Source organism: Heptranchias perlo, chromosome 4 (genome assembly GCF_035084215.1).
Source record: "Heptranchias perlo isolate sHepPer1 chromosome 4, sHepPer1.hap1, whole genome shotgun sequence".
NCBI classification, from domain to species: domain Eukaryota; kingdom Metazoa; phylum Chordata; class Chondrichthyes; order Hexanchiformes; family Hexanchidae; genus Heptranchias; species Heptranchias perlo.
In genome coordinates this window covers 49,595,393-49,611,691 of record NC_090328.1, presented here as the reverse complement: position 1 = coordinate 49,611,691, position 16,299 = coordinate 49,595,393, and the positions used below count along the sequence as shown (strand labels likewise).

The window sequence follows — 16,299 nt, the reverse complement described above, 5'->3', positions numbered from 1 at the left end:
GATTGGGTTGCGTGTTAGTGGCGGGGTGAGTACTGGCGAGGTGAGTAGGTGGAGGTAAGATGAGGATGGGGTTTGAGTGGGTATGAGGGGTGATGTGACAGAGTAGTGTTGGCGGTGCCGAAGGAGATGTGGGGTGGGGGCAGTGTTGTGGCAGACGGAGTGTAGGGGAAAGACTACGTGTTCTCACTGTGGCTGACCTACTGCGGTCATTGGAGCGCCTCCTGCACTGTATGCAGGTGGGCGATATGTTGGTGGCGCAGGTGACCTCCTCTGCCACCTCGAGCCAGGCCTTCTTGGTGGCAGAGGCAGGCCGCTTCCTCCCGCCTGCCGGGTGGAAGATCTCTGTCCTCCCCCTCCTCCTCACCCCATCTGATGATACCTGGGGTGAGGCATCATTAAACTGGTAGCAGCCTTCCCCCTGGGCTGCTCCATGCTGTAATTTGTTCCATTGGTTGCAGCATCTGTCAGTGGAGGACTGCCCCTTTAACTAGAGAGCCTCTAGCTGACAGATCGTACTGCGCATGCGCAGCCCGCCCGATGCGCAGACCAGCAGCGCGGACACCGGAGGAGCAGGTAAGTGGCTCCAATTAGTGGATTGCCTGCTACGATCGCGCGGGCAACCCACTAATTTCACCGGGCGCGGAGGCCACGCACCCGAAACCCAACCCGCCGGAAACCCGCAGGCCTGCTAAAATCAGGCCCCATGTCTGTGACATACATTAATTCTGTTAAGGTACCTCTGGCTTCATAATTGGGCACAGAAGCTTAGCTCTACGCTGGTTTCTCAAGTATTTGTAAGATTTTGTTAAATGTTGTGAAATAATTTATATTTATCAGCATCAACTTCTGTTCAAACTGCTAGTTTTGCTGGTAAACTAAAGAGGTTTTCAAGCTATATGATCATTGCTTTTAAGGTCATTTACAAACCTATGTTATTCAAGGATAAAGGGAAGGAATCTTACAACACCAGGTTATAGTCCACCAGTTTTATTTGAAAATCACAAGCTTTCGGAGATTATCTCCTTCGTCAGGTGAGTGAGTGAAAGGTTCTCAAATCGCATATCTTATATTAGGCTGGGACACGATCACACCAATCAAAGGTGTCGTTGGTGTTCAGATAGGTTAGCCACGGAAAACAGTACATCCCAGTATACTGAATACACAATGGGTCAGATTACAAAGCCAGAGAGAGAAAGAGATCCGAAAGGCAGAGAGAGAGAGAGAGAGAGAGAATGTCCAGTTGTATTAAAAACAGATAACTTTTTTTTCCTGCTGGTGGGGTTACGTGTAGCGTGACATGAACCCAAGATCCCGGTTGAGGCCGTCCTCATGGGTGCGGAACTTGGCTATCAATTTCTGCTCGACGATTTTGCGTTGTTGTGTGTCTCGAAGGCCGCCTTGGAGAACGCTTACCCGAAGATTGGTGCTTGACTGTCCTTGACTGCTGAAGTGTTCCCCAACTGGGAGGGAACCCTCCTGTCTGGCGATTGTTGTGCGGTGTCCGTTCATCTGTTGTCGCAGTGTCTGCATGGTCTCGCCAATGTACCATGCTCCGGGGCATCCTTTCCTACAACGTATGAGGTAGACAACGTTGGCCGAGTCACAGGAGTATGAACCATGAACCTGGTGGGTGGTGTCCTCTCGTGTGATGGTGGTATCTGTGTCGATGATCTGGCATGTCTTGCAGAGGTTGCCATGGCAGGGTTGTGTGGTGTCGTGGACGCTGTTCTCCTGAAAGCTGGGTAATTTGCTGCGAACAATGGTCTGTTTGAGGTTGGGTGGCTGTTTGAAGGCGAGTAGTGGAGGCGTGGGGATGGCCTTAGCGAGGTGTTCGTCGTCATCGATGACATGTTGAAGGCTGCGGAGAACATGGCGTAGTTTCTCCGCTCCGGGGAAGTACTGGACGACGAAGGGTACTCTGTTGGTTGCGTCCCGTGTTAGTCTTCTGAGGAGGTCTATGCGATTCTTCGCTGTGGCCTGTCGGAACTGTCGACCAACAAGTCGAGCGTCATATCCCGTTCTTACGAGGGCGTCTTTCAGCGTCTGTAGGTGCCCATCGCGTTCCTCCTCGTCTGAGCAGATCCTGTGTATTCGCAGGGCCTGTCCATAGGGGATGGCCTCTTTGACGTGGTTAGGGTGGAAGCTGGAAAAGTGGAGCGTCGTGAGGTTGTCCGTGGGCTTGCGGTAGAGTGAGGTGCTGAGGTGCCCGTATTTGATGGAGATTTGTGTGTCCAAGAAAGAAACCGAATCTGAGTAGTAGTTCATGGTGAGTTTGATGGCCCCGGAGCATGGTACATTGGCGAGACCATGCAGACACTGCGACAACGGATGAACGGACACCGCGCAACAATCGCCAGACAGGAGGGTTCCTTCCCAGTCGGGGAACACTTCAGCAGTCAAAGACATTCAGCCACCGATCTTCGGGTAAGCATTCTCCAAGGCGGCCTTCGAGACACATGACAACGCAAAATCGTCGAGCCGAAATTGATAGCCAAGTTCTGCACCCATGAGGACGGCCTCAACCAGGATCTTGGGTTCATGTCACGCTACACGTAACCCCACCAGCAGGAAAAAAAGTTATCTGTTTTTAATACAACTGGACATTCTCTCTCTCTCTCTCTCTCTCTCTCTGCCTTTCGGGTCTCTTTCTCTCTCTGGCTTTGTAATCTGACCCATTGTGTATTCAGTATACTGGGATGTACTGTTTTCCGTGGCTAACCTGTCTGAACACCAACGACACCTTTGATTGGTGTGATTGTGTCCCAGCCTAATATAAGATATGCGATTTGAGAACCTTTCACTCACTCACCTGACGAAGGAGATAATCTCCGAAAGCTTGTGATTTTCAAATAAAACTGTTGGACTATAACCTGGTGTTGTAAGAGTCCTTACATTTATCCACCCCAGTCCATCACCTGCATCTCCACATCATTCAAGGATAAGTTATTCATTCATCTAGGTGAGCTGCTTCTCATCTTAAACCTCTTGCAATAATTTGCTATGATGGGATTAGTTTACCTATACACAAATTTTGTTAAAACTTTACAATTAGTTTATAATTTTTAGATTATGCATAGAGATCATTTCATTATTTTGGTGATTTTTTTGTGCTCACCAAGGTGAGGGGCACTGGGATGTTAAGCACACCCAGGTCAGGCACAGCAAGGTCAATTACAGTGTAATGTTCCCTCAACTGTTTCCCAACAATCTCCTTTAATCCCCATCTCAGATTACCCCCATGAGCCCAGTACCAGCCATTTTATATCCTCTCTGAATGTGATTGCTAATTTATACCAAATTACAGACTTTATTTTGCTGTGGATCCACACCCACCAGAAACTGGGTTGAGACACTCCAAGCTCATTTCACTTAGGATCCTAATTGCCAATAGAGATAACAAACTTTCATCCCTTTAGAATGGTCTGAATTCCAACCCAGCTCCAGAAATGTGTTAATTTACTGAACTTTAGTCCCTCATAAAGAAAATAATTGGCGTATTGTTTGAACTTTGGGTAATTTTCAATTATTATTAATTGCATGTTTTTCGAAATTCCAATAAACATGCAAATTGAAAAAAAAATTGGTTTTACTTTCAGTTGCCAGTAATTGATCTGACTCTAATTTGGTAAAAAGGAGCTTTATTGAAATTCACAAAAGGACCAATACAAGCAGTGGTTTACAACACAGAGCAAGAGATCGTATCATCCGTTCTGCACTGGGTAGAGTCGTGTCTGTCCAGGAGTCTTGAATAAAGCAAGCTTTCCACCCCCCCTGGGGTATCTGCGTCGATTTGCACGTCTTCTGCCCCGCCTGGGGTAACCTCTTGGACTTGTCTTCAGTCCTGCTCCTCCTGGAGCCACTCCTGTTGATCCGGATCATTCGTCAAAGTTATGGTACTCCTGCTAAGTCTCTACAACCTGTTACCAGTGCAGGGTGCTTCTTTTATACCCCTTTTGGGGTGGACCCAGGGTTAGCTATTGACATGGGCCCTTGCCCTATTGGGGTCTCCCAAAGAATGAGGTGCCCAATGGTGCCTCGAGTTCTTTATTTAAATAAAAAGGGTCAGCCATCCCCACTATCTTCCACCTTCCAGGGGTCTGCAAAAACAATTTGTATCTCACCTCTGGCCTTAACCGATCATCACCTTACATGATGGTTTAAGACTGTTCTGCCTCATCTTATCTGGTGTTCCTCAGGGCAGTGTCCTAGGCCCAACCATCTTCAGCTGCTTCATTAACGACCTTCCCTCCATCATAAGGTCAGAAATGGGGATGTTCGCTGATGATTGCACAGTGTTCAGTTCCATTTGCAACCCCTCAGATAATGAAGCAGTCCATGCCCGCATGCAGCAAGACTTGGACAACAAGCAGGCTTGGGCTGACAAGTGGCAAGTAACATTCGTGCCAGACAAGTGCCAGGCAATGACTATCTCCAACAAGAGAGAGTCTAACCACCTCCCCTTGACATTCAACGGCATTACCATCGCCGAATCCCCCGCCATCAACATCCTGGGGGTCACCATTGACCAGAAACTTAACTGGACCAGCCATATAAATACTGTGGCTACACGAGCAGGTCAGAGGCTGGGTATTCTGCGGCGAGTGACTCACCTCCTGACTCCCCAAAGCCTTTCCACCATCTACAAGGCACAAGTCAGGAGTGTGATGGAATACTCTCCACTTGCCTGGATGAGTGCAGCTCCAACAACACTCAAGAAACTCGACACCATCCAAGATAAAGCAGCCCGCTTGATTGGCACCCCATCCACCACCCTAAACATTCACTTCCTTCACCACCGGCGCACTGTGGCTGCAGTGTGTACCATCCACAGGATGCACTGCAGCAACTCGCCAAGGCTTCTTCGACAGCACCTCCCAAACCCACGACCTCTACCACCTAGGAGGACAAGAGCAGCAGGCACATGGGAACAACACCACCTGCACGTTCCCCTCCAAGACACACACCATCCTGACTTGGAAATATATCGCCATTCCTTCATCGTCGCTGGGTCAAAATCCTGGAACTCCCTTCCTAACAGCACTGAGGGAGAACCTTCACCACACGGACTGCAGTGATTCAAGAAGGCGGCTCACCACCACCTTCTCAAGGGCAATTAGGGATGGGCAATAAATGCTGGCCTCGCCAGTGACGCCCACATCCCATGAACGAATAAAAAAAAAGTCTTATCTGGTCCTGCCTTTGCATCAAGCTGGGAATCCATAGCCCTCAAGCCTTCTTTCATTCCTTCAGATTCCAGGCCAGGTTTCATGGACCAGTCAATAAGGCTTCATTGCTTTATGACTACCAAAATTCTATAGATTCTGGAATGGTTCCAGCAGATTGTAAGGTAGCAAACATTACCCCGCTATTCAAGGGAGGGAGAGAGAAAATAGGGAACAACGGGCCAGTTAGCCTGACATTGGTCATCGAGAAAATGCTGGAATCCATTATGAAGGAAGTGGTAACTTAGAAAATGATAATATGATTAGGCAGAGTCAACATGGTTTTATGCAAGGGAAATCATGTTTGACAAATTTATTAGAGTTTTTTGAGGATGTAACTTGCAGGGTAGATAAAGGGGAACCAGTGGATTTTTTTTTTATTATTTGTTCATGGGATGTAGACTTTGATGACAAGGCCACCATTTATTGCCCATACCTAATTGCCCTTGAGAAGGTGGTGGTGAGCCGCTTTCTTGAACTGCTACAGTCCGTATGGTGAAGACAATTGTAAACAATTTTACAACACCAAGTTATAGTCCAGCAATTTTATTTTAAATTCACAAGCTTTCGGAGGCTACCTCCTTCCTCAGGTGAACGATTTGGAAATCACCGTATGGTGAAGGTTCTCCCACAGTGCTGTTAGGTAGGGAGTTCCAGGATTTTGACCCAGCGACGATGAAGGAACGGCAATATATTTCCAAGTCAGGATGGTGTGTGACCTGGAGGGGGATGTGCGGGTGGTGTTGTTCCCATGTACCTGCTGCCCTAGTCCTTCTAGGTGGTAGAGGTTGTGGGTTTGGGAGATGCTGTCGAAGAAGCCTTGGCGAATTGCTGCAGTGTATCCTGTGGATATGGTACACACCACAGCCACTGTGCGCTGGTGGTGGAGGGAATGAATGTTTAGGGTGGTGGATGGGGTGCCAATCAAGTGGGCTGCTTTGTGCTGGATGGTGTCGAGCTTCTTGAGTGTTGTTGGAGCTGCACTCATCCAGGCAAGTGGAGAGTATTCCATCACACTCCTGACTTGTGCCTTGTAGGTGGTGGAAAGGCTTTGGGGTGTCAGGAGGTGAGTCACTCACCGCAGAATACCCAGCCACTGACCTGCTCTTGTAGTCACAGTATTCATGTGGCTGGTCCAGTTAAGTTTCTGGTCAATGGTGACCCCCAGGATATTGATGGCGGGGGATTCAGCGATGGTAATGCCGTTGAATGTCAAGGGGAGGTGGTTAGACCCTCTCTTGTTGGAGATAGTCATTGCCTGGCACTTTCTGGTGCAAATGTTACTTGCCACTTATCAGCCCAAGCCTGGATGTTGTCCAGGTCTTGCTACAAGTGGGCATGGACTGCTTCATAATCTGAGGGGTTGCAAATGGAACTGAACACTGTGCAATCATCAGCGAACATCCCCATTGCTGAACTTATGATGGAGGGAAGGTCATTAATGAAGCAGCTGAAGATGGTTGGGCCTAGGACACTGCCCTGAGGAACTCCTGCAGCAATGTCCTGGGGCTGAGATAATTGGCCTCCAACAACCACTACCATCTTCTTTTGTGCTAGGTATGACTCCAGCCACTGGAGAGTTTGCCCCCTGATTCCCATCGACTTCAATTTTACTTGGGCTCCTTGGTGCCACACTCGGTCAAATGCTGTCTTGATGTCAAGGGCAATTACTCTCACCTCACCTCTGGAATTCAGCTCTTTGGTCCATGTTTGGACCAAGGCTGTAATGAGGTCTGGAGCCGAGTGGTCCTGGCGGAACCCAAACTGAGCATCGGTGAGCAGGTTATTGGTGAGTAATTGCTGCTTGATAGCACTGTCGACGACACCTTCCATCACTTTGCTGATGATTGAGAGTAGACTGATGGGGCAGTAATTGGCCGGATTGGATTTGTCCTGCTTTTTGTGGACAGGACATTACTGGGCAATTTTCCACATTGTCGGGTAGATGCCAGTGTTGTAGTTGTACTGGAACAGCTTGGCTAGAGGCGTGGCTGGTTCTGGAGCACAAGTCTTCAGCACTACAGCCGGGATGTTGTCAGGGCCCATAGCCTTTGCTGTATCCAGTGCACTCAGCCGTTTCTTGATGTCACGTGGAGTGAATCGAATTGGCTGAAGACTGGCTTCTGTGATGGTGGGGATGGATCATCCACTCGGCACTTCTGGCTGAAGATGGTTGCAAACGCTTCAGCCTTGTCTTTTCCATTCACGTGCTGGACTCCGCCATCATTGAGGATGGGGATGTTTACAGAGCCTCCTCCTCCCATTAGTTGTTTAACTGTCCACCACCATTCACAACTGGATGTGGCAGGACTGCAGAGCTTTGATATGATCCGTTGGTTATGGAATCGCTTAGCTCTGTCTATAGCATGTTGCTTCCGCTGTTTAGCATGCATGTAGTCCTGAGTTGTAGCTTCACCAGGTTGGCACCTCATTTTTAGGTACGCCTGGTGCTGCTCCTGGCATGCTCTTCTACACTCCTCATTGAACCAGGGTTGATCCCCTGGCTTGTTGGTAATGGTAGAGTGAGGAATATGCCGGGCCATGAGGTTACAGATTGTGCTGGAATACAATTCTGCTGCTTCTGATTGCCCACAGCGCCTCATGTATGCCCAGTTTTGAGCTGCTAGATCTGTTCTGAATCTATCCCATTTAGCACGGTGGTAGTGCCGCACAACACGTTGAATAGTGTCCACAGTGCGAAGACAGGACTTTGTCTCCGCGAGGACTGTGCAGTGGTCACTCCTTCCAATACTGTCACGGACAGATACATCTGCGACAGGTAGATTGGTGAGGACGAGGTCAAGTAGTTTTTCCCTCGTGTTGGTTCGCTCACCACGAGCCGTAGGCCCAGTCTAGCAGCTGTGTCCTTCAGGACTCGGCCAGCTCGGTCAGCAGTGGTGCTATTGAGCCACTCTTGGTGATGGACATTGAAGTCCCCCACCCAGAGTACATTCTGTGCCCTTGCTATCCTCAGTGCTTCTCGACATGGAGGAGGACTGATTCATCAGCTGAGGGAGGACGGTAGGTGGTAATCTCGCAGGAGGTTTCCTTGCCCATGTTTGACCTGATGCCATGAGATTTCATGGGGTCCGGAGTCAATGTTGAGGACTCCCAAGGCCACTCCCTCCTGACTGTATTTCACTGTACCGCCACCTCTGGTGGGTCAGTCCTGCCAGTGGGACAGGACCTACCCAGGGATGGTGATGGAAGAGTCTGGGACGTTGGCTGAAAGGTATGATTCTGTGAGTATGGCTATGTCAGGCTGTTGCTTGACTAGTCTGTGGGACAGCTCTCCCAATTTTGGCACAAGACCCCAGATGTTAGTGAGGAGGACTTTGCAGGGTCGACTGGGCTTGGTTTGCCTTTGTCGTGTCCGTTGCCTAGTGGTCCAGTGGTCCGTCCGGTTTTATTCTTATTATGACTTTTCATAGCAAGATTTTACAACTGAGTGGCTTCCTCGGCCATTTCAGAGGGCAATTAAGAATCAACCACATTGCTGTGGGTCTGGAGTCACATATTGGCCAGACCGGGTAAGGACAGCAGGTTTTCCTTCCCTCAAGGGCATTAGTGATCCAGATGGGTTTTTATGACAATCCGGTATGGCCACCATTACTGATACTAGTTTTTTTATATTCCAGAATTTTATTCAATTAATTGAATTAAAATTCACCAGCTGTCATGGCAGGATTGGAACTCATGATTCTGAGATTACTAGTCCAGTAACATAACCACTATGCTATGTAGTATATTTGGATTTTCTAAAGGCATTCGATCAGGTGCCACATAAAAAGTGGTTACACAAGGTAAGGGCTCATAGGGTTGGGGGTAATATATTAGCATGGATAGAGGATTGGTTAACAGACAGAGAACAGAGAGTAGGGATAAACGGGTCATTCTCAGGTTGACAGGCTGTAACTAGTGGGGTACCGCAAGGATCGGTGCTTGGGCCTCAGCTATTTACAATCTACATTGATGACTTAGATGAAGGGACCAAGTGTAATGTATCCAAGTTTGCTGATGATACAAAGCTGGGTGGGAATGAAAGCTGTGAGGAGGACGCAAGAGTCTGCAAAATAATATAGACAGATTAAGTGAGTGGGCAAGAAGATGGCAGATGGAGTATAATGTGGGGAAATGTGAGATTATTCACTTTGGTAGGAAGAATAGAAAAACAGAATATTTTTTAAATGGTGAGAAACTATTAAATGTTGGTTTTCAAAGAGACTTGTGCGTCCTCGTACAAGAAACACAAAAAGTTAGTATGCAGGTACAGCAGGCAATTAGGAAAGCAAATGGCACGTTGGCCTTTTTTGCAAGGGAGTTGAAGTACAAGAGTAAGGAAGTCTTACTACAGTTGTATCTGGCTTTAGTGAGAACTCACCTGGAGTACTGTGTACAGTTTTGGTCTCCTTATCTAAGGACGGATATACTTGCCTTAGAGGCGGTGCATCGAAGGTTCACTAGATTAATTCCTGGGATGAGAGGGTTGTCCTATGAGGAGAGGTTGAGTATAATGGGCCAATACTCTCTGGAGTTTAGAAGAATGAGAGGTGATTTCATTGAAACATATAAGATTATGTGGGGGCTTTACAGGGTAAATGCTAAGAGATTGTTTCCCTTGGCTAGAGAATCTAGAACTAGGGGGCATAGTCGCAGGATACGGGGTCGGCCATTCAAGACTGAGATGAGGAGGAATTTCTTCACGCAGAATGTGAAGTGAATCTTTGGAAATCTCTAATGATTTCCTGTGGATGCTTAATCATTGAATATATTCAAGGCAGAGATGGATGGATTTTTGAACTCTAGCGGAATCAAGGGATATGGGGATCAGGCATGATCTGATTGAATGGTGGAGCAGGCTTGAGGGGCCATATGGCCTATTTCTGCTCCTATTTCTTACGTTCTTGTGTTCTTATGTACCCAGCATCAGATAAGAGTCCCAGCCCTAACTAGGTCAAGAATGTTTGTTAGTTTCATCTTTTAGCTTGTTCATGTAAACCGACCAGAAGACGGAATGCTAAAGCTGCCTTTCCGGCAAGTTAATGGTTTTAAGAGCTTCCTGCCCTGATATCAGTCCTGCTCAATTTACACATCCAGCACCAAAATATTTAACTCCAAAAAATCATATATGTATAAAAAGAAATATACATACAAACACCATTCTAGCTATTTCACTTGCCCACAGTACTGAGCAAGGGTACAATCTTACAGATAGCAGAGCTCAAGTGGTTTATAAATTCATGAGAACCCTGAGAGTCTGTTAAAACCTATAATACTGGCCCATACGTGCTTCTCTTTATCTTATATACAACTTCTGCTTCTAATGGCTTCTAATGCAATATCTGGGTTTCTTCTGTCATTTCTACACAGTGAGGCAACTATTACACTCTTATCTAAATACTGACTGGAGATAGAGGCATATTGCAGTATTAGAATGTGGTTCCTTCAGAAGCAGGTCTCATGACAGGAAATTATTTTACTGGAAATGTGATTCTGAAAGATACATTTGCAAATAGCCAAATTGAGAATGTATTATATTTCTTCATTTCCTGATTTTTTTTTGCTTCTCAAAGCCAGTGTAACACACTTTGCTCACTTAACTTTCTCTTGTCCTTTCATAGATGACAACTGTCATCACATTTCACAAAGACATCAGCGTATTGAGGGCCTGGTCAGCGTGTCAACGTTTGCTGACAGAAATCAGAGTAACTGGGCCCACTCTGTCCCGCTCCTCCTGAGTCTAGTGGTTATTGCACCAGACAGATGCTGCTCCATTTCAGCACAGTGGCTCAGATTGCAACCTCTGCATAGTGTACGCTGGAACTTCTTTGAGAACAGATGTTCTCATCTTCTGTATAGAGACGTGGCAATTTGGGCCATTGGTGCCGGAAGCAGCACAATGTGGAGGAGTGGGACGGTCTGATGCATTAATCACTGGACTCGGGTAGATGTGGGACTGGGGTGGGAAATGGATGCAAAGGGCATGGGAGAGGAGGTGAGAGAATGAGAGGAAAGGGAAGGGGAGGGTGCAGAATCTGCATCAAAGGAGGCCAAAACATATCGCAAGGGTAAGGTAGGCAGCTACAATGCATGGAAGGGGAAGGGAATGGAAGGGAGAAGAATACCTCTCTTCCATTAACTAGCTTGGTTCTACTGTTACTTTTCTGATCATAGCCAGAGGTTGGAGGGGGAGAAGAGTTCCATATTCAACTGTCAAGGGAGAAGAGTGCAAAAGGAGAGTCCGAGAGGTGAGCACAGTGCAAAAGGAGAGTCCGAGAGGTGAGCACAGTGTAAAAGGAGAGTCCGAGAGGTGAGCGCAGAGCAAAAGGAGAGTCCGAGAGGTGAGCGCAGAGCAAAAGGAGAGTCCGAGAGGTGAGCGCAGTGTAAAAGGAGAGTCCGAGAGGTGAGCACAGAGCAAAAGGAGAGTCCGAGAGGTGAGCGCAGTGTAAAAGGAGAGTCCGAGAGGTGAGCGCAGAGCAAAAGGAGAGTCCGAGAGGTGAGCGCAGAGCAAAAGGAGAGTCTGAGAGGTGAGCGCAGTGTAAAAGGAGAGTCCGAGAGGTGAGCGCAGTGTAAAAGGAGAGTCCGAGAGGTGAGCGCAGAGCAAAAGGAGAGTCCGAGAGGTGAGCGCAGAGCAAAAGGAGAGTCCGAGAGGTGAGCGCAGTGTAAAAGGAGAGTCCGAGAGGTGAGCGCAGAGCAAAAGGAGAGTCTGAGAGGTGAGCGCAGTGTAAAAGGAGAGTCCGAGAGGTGAGCGCAGAGCAAAAGGAGAGTCCGAGAGGTGAGCGCAGAGCAAAAGGAGAGTCCGAGAGGTGAGCGCAGTGCAAAAGGAGAGTCCGAGAGGTGAGCGCAGTGTAAAAGGAGAGTCTGAGAGGTGAGCGCAGTGCAAAAGGAGAGTCTGAGAGGTGAGCGCAGTGTAAAAGGAGAGTCTGAGAGGTGAGTGCAGTGTAAAAGGAGAGTCCGAGAGGTGAGCGCAGAGCAAAAGGAGAGTCCGAGAGGTGAGCGCAGAGCAAAAGGAGAGTCCGAGAGGTGAGCGCAGTGCAAAAGGAGAGTCCGAGAGGTGAGCGCAGTGCAAAAGGAGAGTCCGAGAGGTGAGCGCAGAGCAAAAGGAGAGTCCGAGAGGTGAGCGCAGTGCAAAAGGAGAGTCTGAGAGGTGAGCGCAGAGCAAAAGGAGAGTCTGAGAGGTGAGCGCAGTGTAAAAGGAGAGTCTGAGAGGTGAGCACAGTGTAAAACGAGAGTCTGAGAGGTGAGCGCAGAGCAAAAGGAGAGTCCGAGAGGTGAGCGCAGAGCAAAAGGAGAGTCTGAGAGGTGAGCGCAGTGCAAAAGGAGAGTCCGAGAGGTGAGCGCAGAGCAAAAGGAGAGTCCGAGAGGTGAGCGCAGTGTAAAAGGAGAGTCCGAGAGGTGAGCGCAGAGCAAAAGGAGAGTCCGAGAGGTGAGCGCAGTGTAAAAGGAGAGTCCGAGAGGTGAGCGCAGAGCAAAAGGAGAGTCTGAGAGGTGAGCGCAGTGCAAAAGGAGAGTCCGAGAGGTGAGCGCAGAGCAAAAGGAGAGTCCGAGAGGTGAGCGCAGAGCAAAAGGAGAGTCCGAGAGGTGAGCGCAGTGTAAAAGGAGAGTCCGAGAGGTGAGCGCAGTGTAAAAGGAGAGTCTGAGAGGTGAGCGCAGTGTAAAAGGAGAGTCCGAGAGGTGAGCGCAGAGCAAAAGGAGAGTCCGAGAGGTGAGCGCAGTGTAAAAGGAGAGTCCGAGAGGTGAGCGCAGAGCAAAAGGAGAGTCTGAGAGGTGAGCGCAGTGTAAAAGGAGAGTCTGAGAGGTGAGCACAGTGTAAAACGAGAGTCTGAGAGGTGAGCGCAGAGCAAAAGGAGAGTCCGAGAGGTGAGCGCAGAGCAAAAGGAGAGTCTGAGAGGTGAGCGCAGTGCAAAAGGAGAGTCCGAGAGGTGAGCGCAGAGCAAAAGGAGAGTCCGAGAGGTGAGCGCAGTGTAAAAGGAGAGTCCGAGAGGTGAGCGCAGAGCAAAAGGAGAGTCCGAGAGGTGAGCGCAGTGTAAAAGGAGAGTCCGAGAGGTGAGCGCAGAGCAAAAGGAGAGTCTGAGAGGTGAGCGCAGTGCAAAAGGAGAGTCCGAGAGGTGAGCGCAGAGCAAAAGGAGAGTCCGAGAGGTGAGCGCAGTGCAAAAGGAGAGTCTGAGAGGTGAGCGCAGTGCAAAAGGAGAGTCCGAGAGGTGAGCGCAGTGCAAAAGGAGAGTCTGAGAGGTGAGCGCAGTGTAAAAGGAGAGTCCGAGAGGTGAGCGCAGTGTAAAAGGAGAGTCTGAGAGGTGAGCGCAGTGCAAAAGGAGAGTCTGAGAGGTGAGCGCAGTGTAAAAGGAGAGTCTGAGAGGTGAGCGCAGTGTAAAAGGAGAGTCTGAGAGGTGAGCGCAGTGTAAAAGGAGAGTCTGAGAGGTGAGCGCAGAGCAAAAGGAGAGTCCGAGAGGTGAGCGCAGTGTAAAAGGAGAGTCTGAGAGGTGAGCGCAGTGTAAAAGGAGAGTCTGAGAGGTGAGCGCAGTGTAAAAGGAGAGTCTGAGAGGTGAGCGCAGTGCAAAAGGAGAGTCCGAGAGGTGAGCGCAGAGCAAAAGGAGAGTCCGAGAGGTGAGCGCAGTGCAAAAGGAGAGTCTGAGAGGTGAGCGCAGTGCAAAAGGAGAGTCCGAGAGGTGAGCGCAGTGCAAAAGGAGAGTCTGAGAGGTGAGCGCAGTGTAAAAGGAGAGTCCGAGAGGTGAGCGCAGTGTAAAAGGAGAGTCTGAGAGGTGAGCGCAGTGCAAAAGGAGAGTCTGAGAGGTGAGCGCAGTGTAAAAGGAGAGTCTGAGAGGTGAGCGCAGTGTAAAAGGAGAGTCCGAGAGGTGAGCGCAGTGCAAAAGGAGAGTCTGAGAGGTGAGCGCAGTGTAAAAGGAGAGTCTGAGAGGTGAGCGCAGTGCAAAAGGAGAGTCTGAGAGGTGAGCGCAGTGTAAAAGGAGAGTCTGAGAGGTGAGCGCAGTGTAAAAGGAGAGTCTGAGAGGTGAGCGCAGTGCAAAAGGAGAGTCTGAGAGGTGAGCGCAGTGTAAAAGGAGAGTCTGAGAGGTGAGCGCAGTGTAAAAGGAGAGTCTGAGAGGTGAGCTCAGTGTAAAAGGAGAGTCTGAGAGGTGAGCGCAGTGTAAAAGGAGAGTCTGAGAGGTGAGCGCAGTGTAAAAGGAGAGTCTGAGAGGTGAGCACAGTGTAAAACGAGAGTCTGAGAGGTGAGCGCAGTGTAAAAGGAGAGTCTGAGAGGTGAGCGCAGTGTAAAAGGAGAGTCTGAGAGGTGAGCGCAGTGTAAAAGGAGAGTCTGAGAGGTGAGCGCAGTGTAAAAGGAGAGTCTGAGAGGTGAGCACAGTGCAAAAGGAGAGTCTGAGAGGTGAGCGCAGTGTAAAAGGAGAGTCTGAGAGGTGAGCACAGTGTAAAAGGAGAGTCTGAGAGGTGAGCGCAGTGTAAAAGGAGAGTCTGAGAGGTGAGCGCAGTGTAAAAGGAGAGTCTGAGAGGTGAGCGCAGTGCAAAAGGAGAGTCTGAGAGGTGAGCGCAGTGTAAAAGGAGAGTCTGAGAGGTGAGCGCAGTGCAAAAGGAGAGTCTGAGAGGTGAGCACAGTGTAAAAGGAGAGTCTGAGAGGTGAGCGCAGTGTAAAAGGAGAGTCTGAGAGGTGAGCACAGTGTAAAAGGAGAGTCTGAGAGGTGAGCACAGTGCAAAAGGAGAGTCTGAGAGGTGAGCGCAGTGTAAAAGGAGAGTCTGAGAGGTGAGCACAGTGTAAAAGGAGAGTCTGAGAGGTGAGCACAGTGTAAAAGGAGAGTGTGAGAGGTGAGCGCAGTGTAAAAGGAGAGTCTGAGAGGTGAGCGCAGTGTAAAAGGAGAGTCTGAGAGGTGAGCGCATTGTAAAAGGAGAGTCTGAGAGGTGAGCGCAGTGTAAAAGGAGAGTCTGAGAGGTGAGCACAGTGTAAAAGGAGAGTCTGAGAGGTGAGCGCAGTGTAAAAGGAGAGTCTGAGAGGTGAGCGCAGTGTAAAAGGAGAGTCTGAGAGGTGAGCACAGTGTAAAAGGAGAGTCTGAGAGGTGAGCGCAGTGTAAAAGGAGAGTCTGAGAGGTGAGCGCAGTGTAAAAGGAGAGTCCAAGAGCGAGAGGAGAGACCGAGAGGTGAGCGCAGGGTAAAAGGAGCATCCGAGAGCAGGAGGAGAGTCCGAGAGGTGAGAGCGATGTAAAAGGAGAGTCCGAGAGCAGGAGGAGAGTCCGAGAGGTGAGAGCGATGTAAAAGGAGAGTCCGAGAGCAGGAGGAGAGTCCGAGAGGTGAGAGCGATGTAAAAGGAGAGTCCGAGAGTGGGAGGAGAGTCCGAGAGGTGAGCACGGTGTAAAAGGAGAGTCCGAGAGTGGGAGGAGAGTCCGAGAGGTGAGAGCGATGTAAAAGGAGAGTCCGAGAGCAGGAGGAGAGTCCGAGAGGTGAGCGTGGTGTAAAAGGAGAGTCCGAGAGGTGAGTGCGGTGTAAAAGGAGAGTCCGAGAGTGGGAGGAGAGTCCGAGAGGTGAGCGTGGTGTAAAAGGAGAGTCCGAGAGTGGGAGGAGAGTCCGAGAGGTGAGAGCGGTGTAAAAGGAGAGTCCGAGAGTGGGAGGAGAGTCCAAGAGGTGAGCGTGGAGTAAAAGGAGAGTCCGAGAGTGGGAGGAGAGTTCGAGAGGTGAGCGTGGTGTAAAAGGAGAGTCCGAGAGTGGGAGGAGAGTCCGAGAGGTGAGCGCAGTGTAAAAGGAGAGTCCGAGAATGGGAGGAGAGTCCAAGAGGTGAGCGCAGTGTAAAAGGAGAGTCCGAGAGGTGAGCGCAGTGTTAAAGGAGAGTCCGAGAGGTGAGCGCAGTGTTAAAGGAGAGTCCGAGAGGTGAGCGTGGTGTAAAAGGAGAGTCCGAGAGGTGAGTGCGGTGTTAAAGGAGAGTCCGAGAGTGGGAGGAGAGTCCGAGAGTGGGAGGAGAGTCCGAGTGGTGAGCATGGTGTAAAAGGAGAATCCGAGAGCGGGAGGAGAGTCCGAGAGGTGAACGCAGTGTAAAAGGAGAGTCTGAGAGCGGGAGAAGAGTCCGAGAGCGGGAGAAGAG

At 49.5% G+C, this 16,299-nt stretch overlaps 1 protein-coding gene across 1 annotated transcript in view; it reads right to left on the bottom strand.

Annotated features, from left to right (window-relative positions):
- Positions 1-3,621: 3,621 nt before the first annotated feature.
- Positions 3,622-16,299, bottom strand: part of LOC137320914 (membrane protein FAM174A-like) — a 96,773-nt gene continuing 84,095 nt past the window's right edge. The window contains exon 3 of the mRNA XM_067982904.1: positions 3,622-3,862. Coding sequence (XP_067839005.1) covers positions 3,649-3,862 — 214 coding nt within the window. The 3' untranslated portion in view covers positions 3,622-3,648. The remainder of the gene's footprint in view (positions 3,863-16,299) is intronic.